Raw genomic sequence first — 21119 nt, 5'->3', positions numbered from 1 at the left:
GTATTCAAAACATAATACAAATATAAAAGAATACAAGGAAAGTTCAAAACCAAACAAAACACCATTTGCAATGTCTCCAAATAAGACGTTTGTGACACGACCAAAAGCCACCCCCGGGGCCTCACCACCCCCACCACCCCGCAGACATCCACATTCGCATTGTTTCAGCTTTGTGCTTGCCTCTTGATGCCTAAAGAAAGTGAGAATCACGAAAATAACCAACATGACATAAAAACATGGTGCCTGTGTTTTCTTAAAGTCTTGATTTGAACACATCTTAATTGGTACAAAATCACTTTTAATGCTCAAATAATAGCCAAGAAACACATGTGAAAAGACTGTGTATCATACAAGCAATGCTTTTAGAATCACAAGTAAGTTGCACATGGACATGAAAATCCACAAATTAAAACTTATCTCATTAAATTAAGTTCTCATGGAAATCAGTAAGAATATTATTATCTGAAGCATTCCAAGTTATTTAATTTTCTAGTGTAGGAAGCTTAGGATGGAAAGGGTAAGGTGCTTTTTCAATAAGCTACAAATACACACACATACATACACACACACACACACTAGTGTGAACCATCAAAAGAAAAATCCTAACTTGGAAGAGAAATAGGTTAAACATGTAGATGAAAAGTAGGAGAGTGGGATAGAACACATTTCCATAATTAATGTGTCATAAATACAGCAACTCAATGTGCATACGATCAATGAAATAAAGAATAACTAACTTTCTACCCTTTGTTTTTTAAGTTCTACCCCATCTAACTTTTACAATTGCTTTCAATTCTAAAAGTTTGCGTGTTTTCCTGGTTTCAACAGCTAACTATAAGACTGACTATCTCAATGGTGAGCTACCAGAGGCTAATGACCCACTGGCACTACATCTGCTGTGTTTTCTTCTTTACTGTCAAATCACAACCTTCTACTGCGACTTTGTTCCATGCAGCACCAACCAAACTTCATTTTTACATAATAAAAAATAAATGTATGAAAGACGACGCTATCAGGCATATATTCACAAAGTCTCAATTTCTTAAAACATAAGTATGGGTATATTTATTTCTCCCAAATGCATACAGGACAGTAATTACACAGCAACAAAGCTTTTGTTCAACAATGATTTGATTCATAAGCATTTGAAATTTACATAATTTCACATCATACATAACCTTACATTTTTAAATACTGTGAGTAAAAAAGCCCCCCGAATAACCAATTCTTATATTTCCTATTTATCCCTCTATACATCCAAACTTTAAAAAGTTACAAACTGAACATTATACAGAACATACAAATCATGTTTAAAAACTTGAGGTTTTAAAATCACTGCCCCCAGTGCGGTTCAGGAGTCCTCATGCTGACAGGCGCAGTCCTGGCGGGCACGTGAACTGCAGGAGGGAAAGAAGAGACAGACACGGGTTTGCTGTCTTAGTATTTTACTCATCCTGTCAGTTAGAAGTGGTGACGTCACGAGAACAACAGTTTGGGTTTAATATGAGGAATGGAGTTCGCCTCACAGTTTGAGACATGCATTTCAAGTATTTTCCTATGTGATCCGAGCTCCCTGCAGCAAACTGATGCTGAAGAGAATCATTTATTTTCTTCCGTACATTCGCTCAATGTCCGCCTGGTAATGGGTTTTAAGCTCTTTGCGCTTCAGCTTGAAGGCATCTGTAACCAGACCAGTTTCCGGGGTCCACGGTTCAGGACTCAAACGAATTTTCACTGGAATTTCAAACTTTTCCAGGCTTGCTGAGATGGTGTGGGAAAAAATATAAACGCAAAGTCACGAAAAACGTGTGAGTGAGGTTCTCAGCAAACAGTCTTTGAGCACCCATCAAAATGCACAGCCCACCGCCCGAGACTCTCATTTCCAAGCAATCTACCCTCAGAACTGCTGTATAAGTTAAATACATATGAATAAGAACAGCGAAAAATTTTAAATTCAGGTCCATCGGTAGAAGGAGTTAGATAAATTATGCTATAGGCATAAGAAAGAATGCAATTCAGTCATCAAGAGTGAGTTACATCTACATGGTATAGATGTGCGAAGTTTTTGCAACATATTGCTAGGTTAAAAAAAAGGCAAGTTGTTTTTTCTTTTAAATGTTAGATAAACTTAAATGCAGCTAGATGTGGGGGACGAGAAGGATGCACAGCAAACTACAAACTGTATACAGCACTAGGGGCTGGGATCCAGAATGAAGAAGAGAGGAATGGTCACTTTTTACTTTACACCTATTTGCTTTCTCTAAATTCACTGTAAAGGGCATAATCACGTCAGAAACTAAAACACGTCTAGTTTAAAGAGAATCTTGTCACTGAACCAGAACACAGGACAGGATGCTTGCCCACTGCGGTGTCCCCGACACAGACACCGGGAAGAACCTCGCCAGCAGAAAGGAGGAGGGAGAACAGGGAGGCTGAGCTTTGCAGAAACACACTTCCTTAGTGAGACTGACTGACTTTTACAGCATTCATTAAACAAGTATTTAATGAAACATACTGTGTAAAGCACTTGACTAAACAGTCTTTAAAAATTACAAAAATGGAGAGTTTCTACTCTCAAGCTGCACACGATCTAACAAGAGAAAATAGGTAAACACCTAACCATAATAAAGTACATATGTATAATGTGCTAAATGAAAGGTTCAAGTGTCTTAGAAACAAGAGATTTATTAATACGTTAAAAAATAAGCAGAGATAACAAGCAAGGATTTATTCAGTGACAGAGAATCCAGGAGCAGCGTCCAAGAAGAAACCACCACGAGCCAAGAGGCAAGGCTGGGACCACAGGACTTAAGGGGTGAGCGGTCTGACATCCCTGAGATGTGGGGGAGATGGAAAAGCCAGGGCGGGGAGACCAGGTAAGTTTTAGACTTCCAACTGCTTGGCCCTGGACTCTATGGCCTTACTCAGTGACATGATCTAAACCAGTGTTTTAGAAAAATAAACACAGGAACGAGGGCTGTAATAACTATTTCTTCCTCATTTTGTTCTCTTCCCCCTTCATCACAGTATGTATTAGTAAGTTAACTTTGTATCACAGTATTTAACTCACAGGATACCAAAGGGGAGAGTACAGATCACTCTTCCCGGTCGCAGGCAGGACAGCTGTATCCCGTCAGGCAGATGTCTGGCATGACCACTGCCTTCACTTGGAAATTAACTGTGGCTTCAGGAGGTGGACAAGGATGCCAAGGTGGTAAGGGGTGGACTGTGCTGGTCAGCTTTATGTGTTACCTGGGCTAGGCTAGAGTTCCCAGTTACTCAATTAAACACTTATCTAGGTGTAGCTTTGAAGGTGTTTTGTAGAAGTAATTAAGTCTAAAATCAGTTTATTTTTACATGAAGAAAATTTCCTAGATCATCTTAGTGGATCTGATTCAGTCAGTGAAAGCTCTTAAGAGCAGAGCTGAGGCATCCCCCCCAAAATAGTTCTACCGCAGACAGGAGCTTCAGCTGGCGCCTGAGAGGCCCGCCCCTCCAGCAGCCCGCCCCACAGATCCCCAGCCCCGCCCAGCCAGTCCCAAGAATCACGCACACCAGCTCCATGCAGTAAGTCTCTTCATTCATCTACATAACCTACTGGTTCTCTCTGTGCTGTGAACCTGACTGATGGAGATCTGGGTTAAGAATGAACTTGAAAGCCTTCTTCACATCACATAGAAAAGTGAACTCCAAATGGACCAAAGATCCACAGGTAAGAGTGAAAACTAGAAAACACAGGGGTGACATCTTTGTGACTTGGGTTGGGCAATAGTTTCTCAGGTGCAACACCAAAAGTATGAGCAACAAAAGAAAAATATTTCAAATAAACTGTATCTTATCAAAATTAAAACTGCTGTGCCTTAAAGGACTTCATCAAAAAAGTAAAAACTAGAATAGGAGAAAATATTTACAAATCACATATCTGATAATGGACTTGTATCTAGAATATATGTGGAACTAATAAAACTCAGTAATAAAAAGACAACCTCATTTTTAAAAAATGGGCAAAGGACCTGAATACACATTTCTCCACAGAAGCTATACAATGGGCAATAAGTATATGAAAAGATGCTCAGTATCATTAGCACCAGAAAATTACAAATCAAAACCACAATGAGGTGCCACTTCACACCCACTAGGATGGCTAGAAGCAAAAGGACGGACAATGACAGAAGCTGGCAAGAATGCGGGAAAACTGAAGCCTCACACAACACTAGTGGGATGGTAAAACAGTGTTACCATTTTAGAAAATAATTTGGAAAAAAATATTCTAGAAAATAGTCTGGTGGTTCCTCAAAAGGTCCAATATAAAGTTAACACAGGTTCAGTCAGCAATTCTACTCCTAGGTATTTATCCAAGAGAAATAAATATATCCACAAAAAACTTGTATATGAATGTTCATAGAAGTGTTCATTACTCAGTAACAGCCAAAAGTGAAACATCCCAAATGTCTATCAAAGGATGAACGGATAAACAAAATGTGATATATGTTTCACCATATATTCATATGGTGAAACATTATTTGGCAATAAAAGGGAATGAAGTGTTGACACAGGGATGAACATGGATGAGCATTATGCTAAATGAAAGAAACAAGTCACAGAAATCATATATTGTATGATTCTACTTATACAAAATTGCCCCAATAGGCAAATCCACAGAAACAAGGTAAATCAGTGGCTGCCAAGGGCTAGGCCTAGGCTCTGGGGTGTGATGGGGAGTGAAGGCTAATGGACACAGAATTTCGTTTGGGGGTGACGACAAAGGTTCGAAAACTGACTGTGGTGAGTGATGGTCGCACAGTTCCGTGAATGTATGACAAACTGTTTAAATAGTACATGTTAAGTGAGTTGTTTGGTATATGAATACATCTCAATAAAGCTGTTAATATATAAATAAAATTAATAATAAGCAAAAAAGTTTATAAATCTAAAATTATGCTTGATTATCGTTTCAGTATTCTCTTACTTAGAAATTATGTTGGTTTCTAACGAATATCTATTAACTCAATTTAGCATCGGTCGAAAGATTTAAGTTCCTCAAACTGCTGGAAACGATCCGCAAGCGGACACACTAACAAACATTACTGTTGAAATAAAGGTCAGAACAATGACTCCATCAGGTTAAGTGCAGTTAACATTTTTCACACACTCGAATAACATGCGCAAGGAGAATAAAAGTTCATACATGTATTATACTTAATGCTGGTGACTCAGAAAGTTTTTACTAAACCAACCACGTTAATCTAGTCTCCTTGTCTCCCTTCCCTGACACACAAAGCGGCTACAGGACGTATTAGTACAACCAACTCCCAGTACACCAGCAGTATAGAAAGTGCAGAAATGAATCGCGGACGATCTGAGGGCTGGGTGACGGGCACACCGAGCAGGGCCTTGGAAACAGCTGAGAAGCGCAGAGAAAGGGCCAGCCCAGAGAAGGGCGGCTGCAGAGATGAGAGCACCCTGATGACACGCGTGTCCTGTGGCAAGGCTCAGTAGGGGGCTGGAATGTTCTTTTACTAATGGTAGGAAAACACAATTGGTTTCTGAGAGGGAAACCATGTAACCTAAGCCCTGTAACATGATAGGACAAACACAGTTACGTACTCTCTTCCCATCGCAGTTCTCAGAGTCAGTGTAAGAATCACTCACCTGAAATAGCAGCTTCAGACAGCACTTTGAGGACCTCGTTTTCCACCTCACAGCTGTTGCACAGCTCCTCCCACGTCCCTTTAAGTCCTTTCTTTCGAGCTAGTTCCGTTAGTTCCTTTTGGTTTGGCACAACAAACCCAATGACGTAAGAATGGTAGCTGAAACAGACAAAGGGCAACGTAGCGAGGGAACTGGAAGACACGCTGGTTAGCTGCAGTTCTACTCGCACGGACATCTTAGCAGCCAGCCCTGTACCATTTTACAGAGAATTCGGGAGGCAGACTGGGTGCTGGCCTACTGAGTTCACGCAGCAGCCACTTCGCTGTCTGATTCACAGCACATCCTGATGCTTTGGCAGAGTTCATTGCTAAATAACCTTAATCTGACATTTCATGATCAATTTCTAATATACACAGGAATAGTGTCATGCACACATTTTTTAAAAAATCACAAATACTAGAAAACTCATCTCTAAAAAAATTAATTCATTTCAACAGATTTAAACAGAAATAAAAGCTAAATAAAAAACTGTATCTAAAGAAATCTGGCAGCAAACCAAAGCAATGGGACTATATTGATTTTCTTTTGTTCTCATGAGAAAATGTGTCAAAAGAAGAGCTGTGATGCCGCTGAAGGCAGGAGCCTCCAGACGCAGCAGCAGCAACAGCAGGAAGGGAAGGGCCGTTCTAGTTAACATCACTTTGTAAAACCCAGAACCATGGGTGGCATCACTAAAAAAATATGTCATTAAAGGGCTGAATCATTTATACACATAAATGTAATCAATCTTTAACTGAGGCTGCACCTCAAAGCCTGTTTCTAAATTGGTTCCTCTGAAAGCAGGGACTATTTTTCCCGAATCGTTATCACGTCAACTGCTGCAGTGAGGTTCCTGACTGGCCACAACACGTCTGACCAGCAACCCTGGAGAACAGCGCTATCCCACACAGTACTGTTGGGAAAAGTGTATCAGAGCGCCAATCTAAAATTCTAACTCACTTCTCAAGAATGCATTTCTGGGATTTTAACTTTAAACTCTCCTTCCCAGCTGCCTCTAAGTCATCATGGGCTTAATAGCTTAAGGAAGAAGCCCTTGGCCCCGGCCGGGGTCCCAAACAGGCTCCCTTTTAGGGCAGGGACCCTTCCCCCCACCCAACTTCTTTCTTGACTTGAGCTTCCTCTGGACTGGTTCAGGGAAGCCTCCCCAGACAGAGGGCAGCAGCTAGGGCTACCAAGGTAGCAGGGAGGAGGGCTTTCCTGTCTTTACTTCCCCACCGCAGAGGGCAATGCAGTGAGACAGAAAGCAGAAAGTGGACACCAGGAAGATGGGGATGCGGGGGAGGCATGACAAGGAAAGAATCAGTTCGTGGCTATAATGAGACAACAGATAAGAAGGAAGGATTCTTGGTATAATTTCCCAAAGACCCATATAGGATAGAAATGTTAATAATAGCACACTAAATGGTTTAAGTAAAAGTTGCATGAATTCTACTTTCTTACCTGTTTGCATATGCACAAATGTTGTCTATTAATGGAAGATTCTTCAAAGCTGCCTCTACTTTCCCAAGAGAAACATATTCTCCTGCCTGAAGTTTTACAAGGTCCTTTTTACGATCTGTGCAAGACAAAGGCCGGGAAGGAACTACATTAGAGGATTAAGGTTAACAACACCTTTAATACACAGAAATGTTGGCCATTCTCTAAGCAATCTGCTATCAACTGAGATCACTGTAATAGTTACGCTAACATTACAAGTACATAATACAATTAAGCCCTAATTTTGATAGTATTAAATACATTTTTTTAATTAGCTTCTGATTAAGGGAACTCCCCCCTCATCAGAGCTTCAGTTATGTTCTTCCCAACAGGTACGTTCCTGGTATACGTTATCCAGGAAGGTAAAGAATATACTCAGTGCCACCAGAGAGATTAAATTCTACCTGGAGAGATGCGTGATGCAAAACCATATGGCTTCAATACATTATGGTAGTGCTAAGTGGTAAGACTCTGAACCTGCTGTTTTGGAAAGAATTCCTGCAAGCGAGGCCTGAGCCTAGTCTTGAGGGAAGACTGAGCGATAGTCAAGTGGACCAGCGCTGGCAGAGAACAGAGCCACAGACATGGGCCAGCTCAAACTAGCAAACTACAGCAGCAGAGAAGAAAGCAACAACCAGATGTAAGGATGAAGGTGAATCAGGCCACATAACAGAGGAGCCCTGAACTGAGCCTCCAAGAGCTACTAACAGGTCTCAGCAGGAAAGTGGCCCCGTGGGATCAGTGTTTAGAAGCACACAGTGGCAGCATGAAGATGGGCGTAAGGGAAACAGCTGTGGCAACCAAGAGGGATTTCCTGCGACAAGGTGGATGGAAGGTGCAGCCTAACCTACAGCCATGGTAAGAGGGACAGAGAGAGAGGAGAGCAGGACCTCAAGGCCTACTTCATACAGTGAATTACAGGCTGTGGGGTAGGTATGGGGAGCTGACAGAGGCATCTCTTCCCAGGTCTCTGTCATGACTGGGACAGAAATGCCACTAACTGAGAAAGTGAACCTCAAGGAGGAGCAGGGGAAGGTGCCCGTCACCCCATAGAGCGCCAGGCCTTAGTTCTCACAGGCGAGGCAAGGACACAGCTCCGACAGAGAGCGCCCTGTCTAATAACCTCTAGACATCAAAGAATTCACAAAAATGAATGTTCCTTATTAAGAATATGACTCTTGCCCTGGCTGGTGTGGCTCAGTGGATTGAGTGCCAGCCTGCAAACCAAAGAATCGCCAGTTTAATACCCAGTCAGGGCACATGCCCGGGCTGTGGGCCAGGTCCCCAGTAGGGGGCGTGAGAGACAACCACACACTGATGTTTCTCTCCCTCTCTTTCTCCCTCCCTTCTAAAAATAAATAAATAAAACCTAAAAAAAAAAAAGAATTTGACTCTGTAAAGTTACCCAATATTAAGTACAAATACCACTGCTGTTGAACAGATTTTGAGACCTCATAAATCTGTTGCGCCAATAATTCTACACAGTCCCTAGTGTAAACTTTTATATTCCAGGGATGATGCAACAGACCACACCAACATCACACGAAGAGAGACTCTGACATTGTTAAACAGCCTCTCTAAATACACAGCATCTCTTCTGTGAAACGATTTCAGAAACGCCCACATTCAAAAGAAAACATTAGCTGGCTCACCAACAATCTTTAAACAACCATCAGGGTCAAACTCTCCAATGTCTCCCGTACAGAGCCACCTCTGCCCATTTTCGTCTTCAAAGAAGTCAGCTTTCGTTTTTGCTTCATTCTTGTAGTATCCCATCGTCACATTCTGGCCACCAATAAGGATCTCACCCCTGGGATGTGGTTTATCCGTATTAAAGTATCCACCTAATAAACAGAATAACTTAAGAGTTAATCCAGTATTTTTATCCCTAAATACATCATGTGAAAATTTGAAACTGTTAGTTTCTAAACAGGGACACCTAATTTCAATCTGATTCTAGTTTCCCAAAGAAATAAAGCAGATCCTATAAATTAACAAAACTCATCAACATAAAACTAGGTACAAAACTTCAGTTATTTAACCACAGAATTTATGCTTTTAAACTACCATTTAAAAAATAAACTCCACTCAAAAATCCAACATCTATTGTATAAAATAATTACACATACTTCACAAGTAAACTCCTTTAAGAATTCTGTAGAGATTCTTAAATATTATACTAATAGAACTAATAAAAGTACTAAATCATATATTTAATGAATAAGTATAAAAATCAGATTACTGTATATTTAAAAGATTTATTCTTTATAGATAATTTCAGAATAGTCTAAGTTTAAATTTATTAAACATTTTCACTAATTCTGCTAATAGGTGAAAAATTATATGAGGCTTAGAATCTTTATCTTTACTATGTATGAAAGAAAAGAGCATCCAAACAAATCATTGATAATATGCATGTTAACAAGATAAAATAAAATTTAAGAGTAATTAGTATTTAAGTGGTATACAACAATAGATTTTTATGAAATTACAGTAAAAATTTCCTTCTGTTAATTCTTGGTTGAAGCCCTCAGGGAAAAGACAAAAAAGAAAAAAGTAAAAATCTTTGGTTTCATAGAATAAATTTTAAAAATTAGCTTCTACAAAATAAAAGTTATAATTCCTAATTAACTGACATAATTTACTTACTTGTATTTTTTAGTAAAATAATAAACAAAATAAAAACAACTAATTCTTCACAATCATCTTTGAAACAAGCAAAGTAAATGCATTCATACGGCTCTAGATAAAATATATGTATTATAAGGGACCAGAATGAGCGGTTGTATTTTATGTTCTAAAATAAAGAAGATGAAGGACAATGCTAATCTTGTAATTTAATACTAGACACATTAAGGCCACGGTTAAAATGTCATTACCTTCCTCCCAGTTCTTTAATTTGATTTCACAGCAAACCAACGGTGCCCCGACTCTGCCAGTGTTGTAGTCCCACACTAAAATGCAACAGAAAAGTCTCTGATTACAGCAGGTAACAAACCACTTCACTTTTCTAAATTACCCAAAACAGTAATGTACCCTAAATCCTAGATATCTCCAGAGAATCCTTAAAAGCAGAAGTCACAAACTGGTGAACCGCAGGCTACGTGGCCCACACTGAGTTTTTCTTTTGTTTGTTTTTAATCTGAATTGATTACTGACACTGTGAACATCAAGCCATTTTGCACACAAGGGTGGAATCTCCAGGAAGCCCCTTCCCAGCTCAGCAACAACTGGAGTGCTCGTTCGACAGGACAGGCCTGCTGCTGCAGTTGCCCAGGTTCCTTGCCCACCACATGTCCTTGCATCAGGGCCTGCTCCTCTCATTTAAGTACCTGCCTGGCTCATGAGTTTGTTGCCCCTGTCTTACAAAGCGACGGAGCAGAATGGTTTATACCTAATTCCACTGTCTATCAGATGCGACAACTCTGCAGGAGAAATGGGCTCTCCAGTTTTCCCCCGGTGACATTATTTCCTCAGAAGCCCCCCTCACATCAGTTATGCTATCATGCCCTATTTAAATTCCGGCTGTGAGGGCTCAAAGACCAGGCTGGAGATTAAGATCGCTAACATCCAAGAACCTGGGAAAAGAACCCAGCATTATAAATTAGTACTGCATGGTTTCCTCTTCACAGGTCGTTGAAGTATCAGATATACACCGCCACTATTTAACACTTTAGAGTTCTATTTACAACAAACTGTAAGTGATTAATCACACTTTCAAAGTGAATCTTAAAAGCAGAAGAAATTAAGATCCTCAGGATAAAAGGAACCATATATGCAAGACTACTTGTTTATTTCCTACAAAACAAAACTTAGAAGTAGCTTCCAAAAATATGTAAAATACAGAGAACATAAATGAAAACAGAAAAATACAGGAGTAATGCCTAAGAACGTACACAGAGATAAATAGTACACATAGACACTCATGGCAAATAAGAAAAAATCAGCTGTGAAGGGGTTTAATATCTGTCAGCATAGAAGACACAAAGTAGAAACATAGCTTTTCCTAGGACTAGGAAGCAAAGTAACTTTGTCCCACAGAAGAGGGACATGAGGTGCCATGCGATTCATCTGGGAACCACCCGTAGAGCAGATCACATCCCCAACCATGTCATCACGTTAAACTCTGAAAATGGTATCGTCCAGACCTCTCTATACTCTCTTGCTCCGTACTTCTGCAAACACCCCCTTCCCCAAGAAGCATTTCTGAATTTGAGATGTAATATACAAACTAGACAAAACATATTTTCTTCCTAAACAGAACTTAATAACTGATATAATGTATACAATACAGCCAACACTTTTAACTAAAATTTCTTTTCCAGAATGCTAATTAGTTTTTAATATTACCTAATTTAATATGAAACACTCCTCTAGATGAATTAATAATAGACATACCTAATTACTTAATACATTCCAAAACCATATATAAGTAATCACAGAATATGGAATTTGCCTTTATTGTGCCAGACAAGTATCTTAACCCCCGTTCTCCTATATATTTGTAGGAAACCACCCATACCAAAAAGTGCAAGAAGTTGCACCCAGCCTCAGTTGGACGCTCCACTCCAGGTGACCCTTACCTTCTGTAATTGTTCCAGCCCCAGCAGATTCAGTGAGCCCATAGCCCTGACCAACGGAACAGCAAAAACAGATATTCATGAAGCGCTGTGTGGCTGCAGAAAGTGGAGCACCTCCACACAACAGAAGCCGAATATTCCCACCTAGCAAGCTTCGAACTTTCCGGAAAACAAATCTAAAAAAAAAAAAAAAAAAAAAAAAAAATTAATCATAGAATCACAAGATTGTAAAGCTGAATGGGATTTCCCAAATCATTTAGACTAATCTTCTAGTTTTGATATTTAGTTCCTTATCCAAGGCCATAAACCCAATTCAAGAGATTCTCTTGACCCACTACTTAAGTCTTAATTTTTCAAAGTTCAACCGAGTAAAGAATATATGATCTCTTAAAAATTTTTCAACTAATAGTTGAATTCAAAATTGTCTGGATTATTATTGCATAATAATAGAAAACCCTTACTAATGGGCACAGCAATTTCTTTTACATCATTACAATACATATTATATTAATACTGAGTAACCCTATTAAGCATTTATAAAACTGAGTATTAAAAGTTAATTTTTTGCTTTAGCCTACTTCATTAGAAGTGTGTACAAATTTATATACAGCAATCTAACTTTTGAAAAAATTTTACTAATTCAAGTTCCAATGTGTTTATTGTTTACAAATTATCTGGTGAATTAAAAAAATTCAAATATCGAATTGAAATGTTTCTGAAAATATACTAATAAAAAAATTTTACTCACTACCTTGATCAAAAGAAGGAAGGGGGTTTTTTGTTAGTAACTTTGAAAAAGGCAAAGACCAAATGGCAATCACTAAAAAAATACGTATTAAAAAGTGTTACAAGGTAGGTTACATATCTCACTGACGAGATAACTGAAAGGTGGGAGAAAACTTATAAAGTTTTATATATAAGGGAAGCATTTGAAAACTACCATCTATTAATATTCCCAGAAAAATAACCTGATGCCATATTTTCATTTTCTTAATGCTAACCTATTTTATAATCAAATCTACTTAGTCTATTAGTACTACAAAAACAAAAAATTAATAGGTTTGTTTAAACAGAAGACATTTAATCATACTTGATTGCCACTTTATAGCCCTATGAAATAAGTCTAAAAAGCAAAGAGAAATTATTTCTCAAAATAATTAAAATCACATGCGTGTCTATATAAAATAGAAGCACACTATTAAATCAAGTAAAATTGTAAGTGCAAATTTTTTTCAACTAAAATGGCAATATTTTTAAATTGCTCATATTCTTATGCAAGATGGGTTTTTTAAAGAGTCCCTCTAGCTTTTTAAAATAAATGTATTTCCTACAACTACCTCAATTAACAGGGCTCTTAATGTGAACAAAATGACTAAATGACCAAGAGGGACAGCCCTGACTTACCTGTCACATAGCGGAGTACTTCGTCCTCTTGAAATCTGTTCCATTTTATAATTATAGGCTAGAATAAACAGGTTACGTTGAAAACTACTCATTTCACTCACTTTATTCATGACATTTTTGTATATTCGATCCATGATTTCCTATGTATAAAAATGAGTTAAATGCAGTTAATAATGCTAGCAGCTACCTTATACCTATTAAAAGCTTCACATCAGATTAATATTTCTACCAATACTGAGACATTTTAAAAGATAATTTTATCAGGAACACATTTTTAAAATAGCCACAAATTAGTTTAAAAATGAAGGTTCTATAAAAATGTTTAATAGCAAAAATGTATCTAGATGCTCTTGAGTAGTAAAAAATAAATTTAAAAAACGGGGCAGTAATGTGTCATTACAATATAGGTTTTATACTGCTTTTCTGCTTTATCTTGTTTACTCTGAACTAAAAACTAAACTCACTAAATAAACAAACAAACGACAACAGAGAACGACATGCTTTGGGGTTATTTAGGTCGGTGTTAGTCTTTCAGTGCTGCACCCAGGAAAAATTTTCTTTGAGCTGCATTTTGTTTGCTTGGTCTGTGACTACTATGAAGTATATTTTGATGACTTCAAATAGTTTTTCCTCCACAATTTTAAATAATAAACTCTACATGAACTGAAAATTTAAAATAAGGTACTACTAAGGAAACTATATACTAGAGAAATTCCAAAACTATTGGTCATTCACACTGATTTTGGAAAAACCATGTGATTACGCTCAGACGTGCACACTCCGGTATCCAATCACGACTCCCAGCACTTTCAAACAGAATCGGAAAGCCGGAGGACTCACACTAGAAGCGAAAGTCCCTGTGGCTCATTTCCTTTGCTCTCACTCTCAGGTCCCTCCCCGCACCTGGTGTTACACTAGGATGCACAGGTCATCAAAGTGGCACTGGCTTCTCTTCACTCTTTTTGGTGTCTAGGCCAGACTTTCTTTTCCTGAGGACTCAGGGGTAATTATACTACTTGCTTAGAAGGAGGTGCTGCCCTTAAACCTTCTCTCCTATCTCTTGCTGAGCTTCAGGTTTCTCCGAATAACAAACAAACTGCATGAAAGTAATTTGAACAAAAAGCTATTTAGAGAAAAGAGTTGATAATATAATACAGAGAGGGGCTGAAAATTTTTAACAAGGTAAAACAATACTGAATAAATCCGGACAGCTTAAAGCAATCAGTAAAAACCAAACCCTACGTAAACTACCTTGACAACAGCATCCTTCCCAGCAGCACTTATGTTCTGCAGATGACCCCTCTCTAGAACTCAGTAGTAATTAGTGGTCAGTTCTTACCGGAACCGCTGCCATGAGTGTCGGCTTCAGTGTGGATGTGTCCCCTCTGCTTCCTTTTTTTATTTTTGAAGACTATGGAGAGAAAAAGTGATCTATATAAAGTGATTCTTATTTTAAAAATTCAGTGGAATTCTTAGATCAAAAAAGCATATTATAAATTCACCATTTTAATTTACTTATATTCTATAAAGCAATTAAAAGGCAAGTGATTATTTTAAGATAATTGACTGTCATCTTCAAACTATATTGTCAATCTGATGGGGAAAACGTGTTAAAAATGATTATGGTTTTTAGTATTTCAAGTCATAGACACTTCATTTACCTGATCTGCTAAAGTCTGTGGTGAAGAGTAGCCTATGCGACATCCATGAGAAAGACAAACCAGCTCAGCACTTAATTCTAAAACGTGGGCCAGAGGCAAGTATCCAATGTAAACGTCTTCCTCTCTGAAAGAAAAGGGGAAGAGCAGAAGAAACTGTCAAGAGCTCTCTCTGCTGAAAGTGGTAACAGTGGGACCAAGCCCCAGAAGGCACAGGAAGGGTCCTCAGGGCATTCATATGACTCTGCTTGAGGGGGTAGTGTGTGTGAGAGGAGAGTGACAGAGAGACACAGGGACAGACAAACACTGGGGGTGTCAGGGAAAAAAGTCCAGCTCAACCTAAAACCGAGGACGTAGACGCTCTAGGTAAGTTGCTCTGTGTCCAGCCCTACTTGAGGGCACTCACTGATCAATTCTAAGTGCTACAGAAGCAAAGCCCTAGGCAGAAGAAATAAAGATACGGGTAAGAAAATGAAAGCGTTCTTTAGAAGGACAGAAGAAATCCCAGGAGAAAATGTTCTCTAAAGCTAGTGGGCTACCACACAGAGTTCAAACAGAATCCAGTCTGCCAGGACTCTTAAAGAAGAGATTCCTGTTCTGAGAGCTAAATTAAATTATATATAATAAATTATGCCTTACATAAGACAATATATATGGGTATCTGTCTGAGAATATATATTCGAAATTTCAAGAACTGCCCCCTCTCCAAACTAGGAAGGACAACTGAGGCAAACATGAAGGAAAGTGTTGCTCTTAATTCTTTTCTGAAAATGATGCAGGCCTAACAGAAACTAGCGTATGTGCATGTGTGTGTGTGTAATTTCTGTGCACAGGGCTCCAAAAATATCCTACCACTGCCCAGATCAGTTGTCAGCACATTGATCCCATCTCTGGGAACGACTCCTTCCCAGTCAGTGAGTCCCTCAAAACCCCATCTGGCTCCTCCACCCATCTCTTCCCACTGCAGTGCACCTCCCCACCCCCCGCCCCACCCTGCTATTATGGGAATTTGTCTTCAGAACCTCAATAAACACTTACTGGATATAGTAAACTATTTGCTCACCCAAACTATAACATACTTAGGTATAAAAATGACCACAGTTAAAATTTACACTTTTAAAGTAAAAAGTTAACTGTCAATAATATCTATAAGCTATTAATTGTAAAACTTCACGACTGTGACTATTTTCTAATTTTAATGTCCTTTTTTTTTTAAGGAAATGCCTACTATAAACAGACTCCGCAGGACTAATTTAACCATTCGTGCCTAAACGTGGCAAGCACTGCTACGTATTCACTACGACATACCCCAGGCGTGGGATCCTCTCCGCCATGCCCGTGATCCCGGCAATGATGTTGCTGTGGGAGATCATGACCCCCTTGGGCAGCCCCGTGGACCCACTCGTGTACATGATGACTGCGATGTCCGAGGGTGCTGGGGTGCTCTCAGGTTTGTTTTCTGTATGGGAGGGAAAAACACACACACACTTCTGAGAAGTTTAGCCAAAGCACCAATTTTTTCATAATCACTTGTTTATTGACTCAATTCAACAATTATTCCTTGTAACCATACAGAGGTCAACCAGACAGATCAAGTCCCTGCACATAAGGAACATTTAGTCCATTGGGACAAACACATAAATCTATAATACAATAAGAGCTATGAGGAAAAATAAAGCAAGACAAGGTGCAAAGATGATATAGTAGAAGCTGTGTAGATGGAACAGTCAGGAGAGGCCTTTCTGTGGAGTTGATATTTTAGTAAAGATCTGAAGAAAGTGTGAAAGGAAGCCAGGAAAACCCTGAGACAGGGAGACTGTTTCAAGCAGAAAATAGGCATGTGCCAAGGCCCTAAGGAGGAATGTGCTTGGCAGAGTGAGCAGCAGCAGAAGTGCGGTGGGGATGAGTGAGCACGGGGAAGGCGGCAGGAAACGAGGGTGGAGCAGCGGCCAGGCCCACGTCACACAGAGCCTCCAGGGCCACACCAAGGGCTTAGGACTATACTTTGCAGTGGAAAGCAATGCTGTTTTCAACAGGGAATCGTCATCATCCTGGACAGGATCGCTTTGGCTATGTGTGGCTACCTAACTTAAAAAAGGGAAGAAAAGAGGCACAAGGACAAAAAGCTATTCCAGCAATTCAACTAAAAATGAGCACGGCTGGACAAAGAAGGGTACCTAGACATTCGCTAAAAATGTTCTCTGCTTCAGTGGTCAAGTCAGCCTGGCTACACTCTGAACCCTGGATTAAAGACAACGCCCTCCATATGCACAAGCCTGCGGCTGGCAGCCCACGTCCTATAGAGCAGACACAGGAGACCCCGAGAAGTGGGTCGTGGACGGCACCGATGATCTGCCCGAAGTAATCCTGGATCTACCCAAATGCAGACTTCTTACATAAGTGGGGGCAGATGTTCCCGGGTGAGCCCTTTCTCTCCAACCTGCCCAGACACACTTCCTCACAGTGGTCCTCATTCAAGCCCTCCCTTCCTAACGTGCGCTCACTCCTCCATCCCCCCCACTTCTTGGACATGGCTCTCTCGGAGGTGAGATATGCTAAGTCAGATGGACCTGCAATCCCTGTGTCATCTGACTCTTCCAGCGCACCTGGTCCTGCCTCACTGACACACATTTTCTTCCTTCCCCTCCGCCCAGTCCTGGGTGGCATCTGAATGCACCATTCTCTGTGGGTGACCTCGCCTACTCCACAGCTGTAATGAAAACCTAACTGCCAAGCCCCTAAGCTGTTAGTTGCAGCAGCAGTTTAAACAGAGGTGCTGACAACAAGTGGATCTTGTCACCTCTGGGGGCTGTGGCTATGCACCTCGAAGAAAATTGGGAGCTTCTGCACCCTTGGTGAAAAAAAGAAAAAAAAACTGCTTCCGGCTTCTAAATCTCAACTCCAAAACTTAAGTCCAGAGTACTAGACTTGTACAGACCACTTCCCACTAGGCACCACCTCTGAATGTCCCACCAGCACCTAAACCTCAATCTACCCAGAATGAACGTCAGCATAACCCCAACTCCAGAGCCAAGCCAATGCTTATAATGAATTAATCACTAATTTCCAACTAGAAAGGAAATACAACCCCAGCACCCAAGTAGCTCTCTGAGATATCCCCGAACACCAGTGTGCTCACTAACATTTTCTGATGCCGATGTGAGAGGAGGAACTTCCAGTCACAGTGCCCAGGTGTGCTCGCTGGGGGGTAAAAAGATGCACCTTCCAGAAGATGTGCAGTTGGAACAGGGAGTAAACGGTTCAGCTATCTTTTAATACTCTCAGATAATTCACAGGACAATTTTCATGCCATTATTTGTAAAACTAACTTTAAACCATCCAAAATTATCAGAAAAAGTAAACGGAAAAACTGTATAAAGTAAAACGCGTTTTAAAGTAATTTCAAATAAATACTACTGTTAGAACATTCATAAATTAATGTGTGCATGTTTCCTAAACCTCTCTTAAAAACTTCCCGATGCAAAGGTAGAGAAACGATTCTGGAGAACAGGGTTGCTGCAGAACACACCGGGCCCAGGCGCTGCGACCTACCCGTGCTCGCCTTGGCTCCCAGAGCCTGCACTGCGGCCATGGTGTGCACGATGACGCCCTTGGGGAACTCGGTCCAGGTGGGCGGCTTGCCATCGACTGTGATGATGTGCCGCAGGCGAGGGACTAGAGAGACTATATCCTGGAAAAACACGAGTGTCCATCACAGTCGTTAGTCTTCATGACACAGCTTAAAGTATGGGACAGTTACAAAACAACCTGCAGTCCTCACCTTCAACTTTGTTTGCAAGAGTTCTTTACTAGTGATGATGTTTGTCACCTCTGTTTCATTTAATCCGTGGACAATTGCCGGACCTCCTAGAGTCGCATACAAAGTAACAACTGTAGGGAAAGAAGGGCAAGTCAAATACTCAAACATTACACGTGTGTGCTAGATGTAAGTAAAGCCTTTGAAAGCGGACATGAATAGAGCTTACTGAATCCTACATCATTAGGTCCACAGTTTATGATCTAACTGTGCTATGTTTTCCCAAATTATTTTAATATGCTAATTAACATTATGCCTACTTGCCCTTCCCTAATTTCCCCCAAGATTCCCAACATTTTAAAATAAAAAAATGTTTAATTTCATTTCACCTACAGATGTTTCTGTGGGACTGTCATATTAGAAGTAATAATATCCAACTTCTAAAATGTTAAATCTTAGTTGTTAACTACTTGGTACTAAAATACGAAAAAAACATAAACCAGTAAGGTAACACGTTGGAGATCACATTTAAGGTATTACAATTATAGAAACAGCATGTACAAGTGTCATGCGCTTATTCTAAAGCAGAAAATCTAAAGAAAAACATTCTTAGAAAGGTTGAAATTAAATCGGTGGGTTGGTTTGTTTGTTTGGCTTTCTGCCTAACTCAAGAGTTAAGACTTAAAGTGGCTTTGAGATAATTATTTTAAAGTTTCTCAAAAAAAAAATTGTGTAAACCTAAACCTATGAAAATGAAAAGGTATGCCAATTAAAAAAAACACGGTGAAGGCATTTACAGTATGAAATCTGGTAACTGTCCTTCCTGTTTCATCTAAAGGATAAGACACCGTCTATACTTGGCATCACATTTTCGCACCAAGACCAAATGTGATGCCTTAGCCTGTGTGGTAGTCAGCGACGCTTCCAGGACCACCTCACACACTAAGGCATCATGCATACCACTCACATAGTGACAATACAAAAATTCTCCACCGCTTAGTGGAGCACCTGGCTCCAAGTACGGAAGTGTTTCAGAGGCCAACTGTTATCCCCGACAGAGGTGGCATAACAAAATGACACTACCTTCAGAGGGGAAACCCTAGGAGATGGCAGCAATGTGTAGGCATGGCTCCCTATTCCCAGGAACTCCCCTTACCGCAGTGACTGCACCACTTATTCCTCAACTGGCTCCTTTTCCAAAATAGATCAGTAACTCTACGTTATAACAAGTTCTCCACTGACTGAATGCAAGGTGAAAAAGAACATGGGAATTTTGATTTGGTAAGAGTGAAATATTTGTAACAAAAGTCAGCATCATCTATTCCACCACAGCATGGGTCCACTCCTCCAGAAAGGGAGCCCGGGGGAGCCCGGGGGAGCCCGGGGGAGCGAGTGCACATACGCTGGAAGTTGTACATGAAGCACGCCTGCGCAGCGATCATCCACTCGGCCCTGGTCTCACAGAAGATGGCAATGTTGGTCTTGGGCTTCTGACCCAGCATCTGTAAGCCATTTCCAAAATTGAAAGCACTAATGAAGACGTCTTCATAGGAGAGCCAATTGTAGTGTCCAAGAATAACCTGATAAAACAAACAAAAACATACAAATAGCTTTCAGTATAACCAAAATACTAATTTCTAGAAAGTCAGGATGTGTTCCCAATTTTGACAAATCCGGAAGTTATTTTTGCAAGTAATTAAACTATTTTTAACAAAAAGCCAGAAAGTGGCTTTCAAGCGAAAATTCTATTTTGAAAATTAGCTATCTTGGATGATATCTTCTATAACAATTCAAATTTTATGCTAAATCTTCAACCATAGTTTTTTGAGGGGGTTTTGGATTTTTTTTGTTTTAAAAAATACTCAGGTTTGCATAAGATCATAAAGGTCACCGTTCTAGCCCCAGGGTCAGATGCTAATAATTCACTTACAGATTTTATTTACTTAAAGGATTTGTATGTTAGCTGAAAGTTTAGCCTAGTATCAAGTACTACTGATACAAAATTTTACTTTCCCTTTACTTATCAATTCCTGGATTTCAATATCCAATAGTAAAATATGATTCACAAACAGAGAACTGGCCAGACCCAGGCCAATAGAAATGTTTGTAAGTCTTCGATTTGAATTGCTGCATCTGATGCTGGAGAAGCGAAGTAAACAAGTCTATTTCTGTGACCAGGAGGGGACCAGTTGTCTATTCCTAAGTCCCTCTGTCAAAGCCTTAAATTTAAATACTCACTGGCACTGCTAGACTTTCAGCATTTTATTTGTGCTTATCAGAAGAAGTTCAGGTAACATCAACTCTACATTGTAACAATCTCCTTTTAAAGCTGGTTAACATATTCTTGTCTTTAGGAACTTTCTCCAACTAAGATCAGACTATAAGTCCCCAGCTATATACAAACTGAATTAAAAGACCCTCTCACTGAAAAAATATAGACAGTTCTCAAACATGGCTTTGTCATCAATGTATGTCCCATGCCTTAAAACCATCTAACCATATTCATTTTCAAAAACACATACAACATTGAAG

General features: G+C 39.8%; 1 protein-coding gene and 1 non-coding gene across 3 annotated transcripts in view; one reads left to right on the top strand and one right to left on the bottom strand.

Annotated features, from left to right (window-relative positions):
* Positions 1-1038: 1038 nt before the first annotated feature.
* ACSL3 (acyl-CoA synthetase long chain family member 3) overlaps positions 1039-21119 on the bottom strand; it is a 58320-nt gene continuing 38239 nt past the window's right edge. For both annotated transcript variants that reach the window (XM_024564269.4, XM_024564270.4), the window contains exons 4-16: positions 19990-20167; positions 18612-18721; positions 18383-18521; positions 16139-16289; positions 14834-14957; positions 14512-14583; positions 13173-13312; positions 11772-11944; positions 10068-10142; positions 8841-9032; positions 7153-7267; positions 5653-5810; positions 1039-1761 (exon numbers count right to left, since the gene is read on the bottom strand). In XM_024564269.4, coding sequence (XP_024420037.1) covers positions 1604-1761; positions 5653-5810; positions 7153-7267; positions 8841-9032; positions 10068-10142; positions 11772-11944; positions 13173-13312; positions 14512-14583; positions 14834-14957; positions 16139-16289; positions 18383-18521; positions 18612-18721; positions 19990-20167 — 1785 coding nt within the window. In that variant the 3' untranslated portion in view covers positions 1039-1603. The remainder of the gene's footprint in view (positions 1762-5652; positions 5811-7152; positions 7268-8840; positions 9033-10067; positions 10143-11771; positions 11945-13172; positions 13313-14511; positions 14584-14833; positions 14958-16138; positions 16290-18382; positions 18522-18611; positions 18722-19989; positions 20168-21119) is intronic.
* On the top strand, positions 17562-17682 carry LOC112308136 (small nucleolar RNA SNORA68). The gene has a single exon (XR_002975135.1). It is a non-coding gene; the product is annotated as a small nucleolar RNA SNORA68 (small nucleolar RNA).

The sequence above is a fragment of the Desmodus rotundus genome, chromosome 2 (assembly GCF_022682495.2).
Source record: "Desmodus rotundus isolate HL8 chromosome 2, HLdesRot8A.1, whole genome shotgun sequence".
Lineage (NCBI taxonomy): Eukaryota > Metazoa > Chordata > Mammalia > Chiroptera > Phyllostomidae > Desmodus > Desmodus rotundus.
Note: the sequence above shows the minus strand (reverse complement) of the source record. Positions and strands in the feature narration are given on the sequence as shown.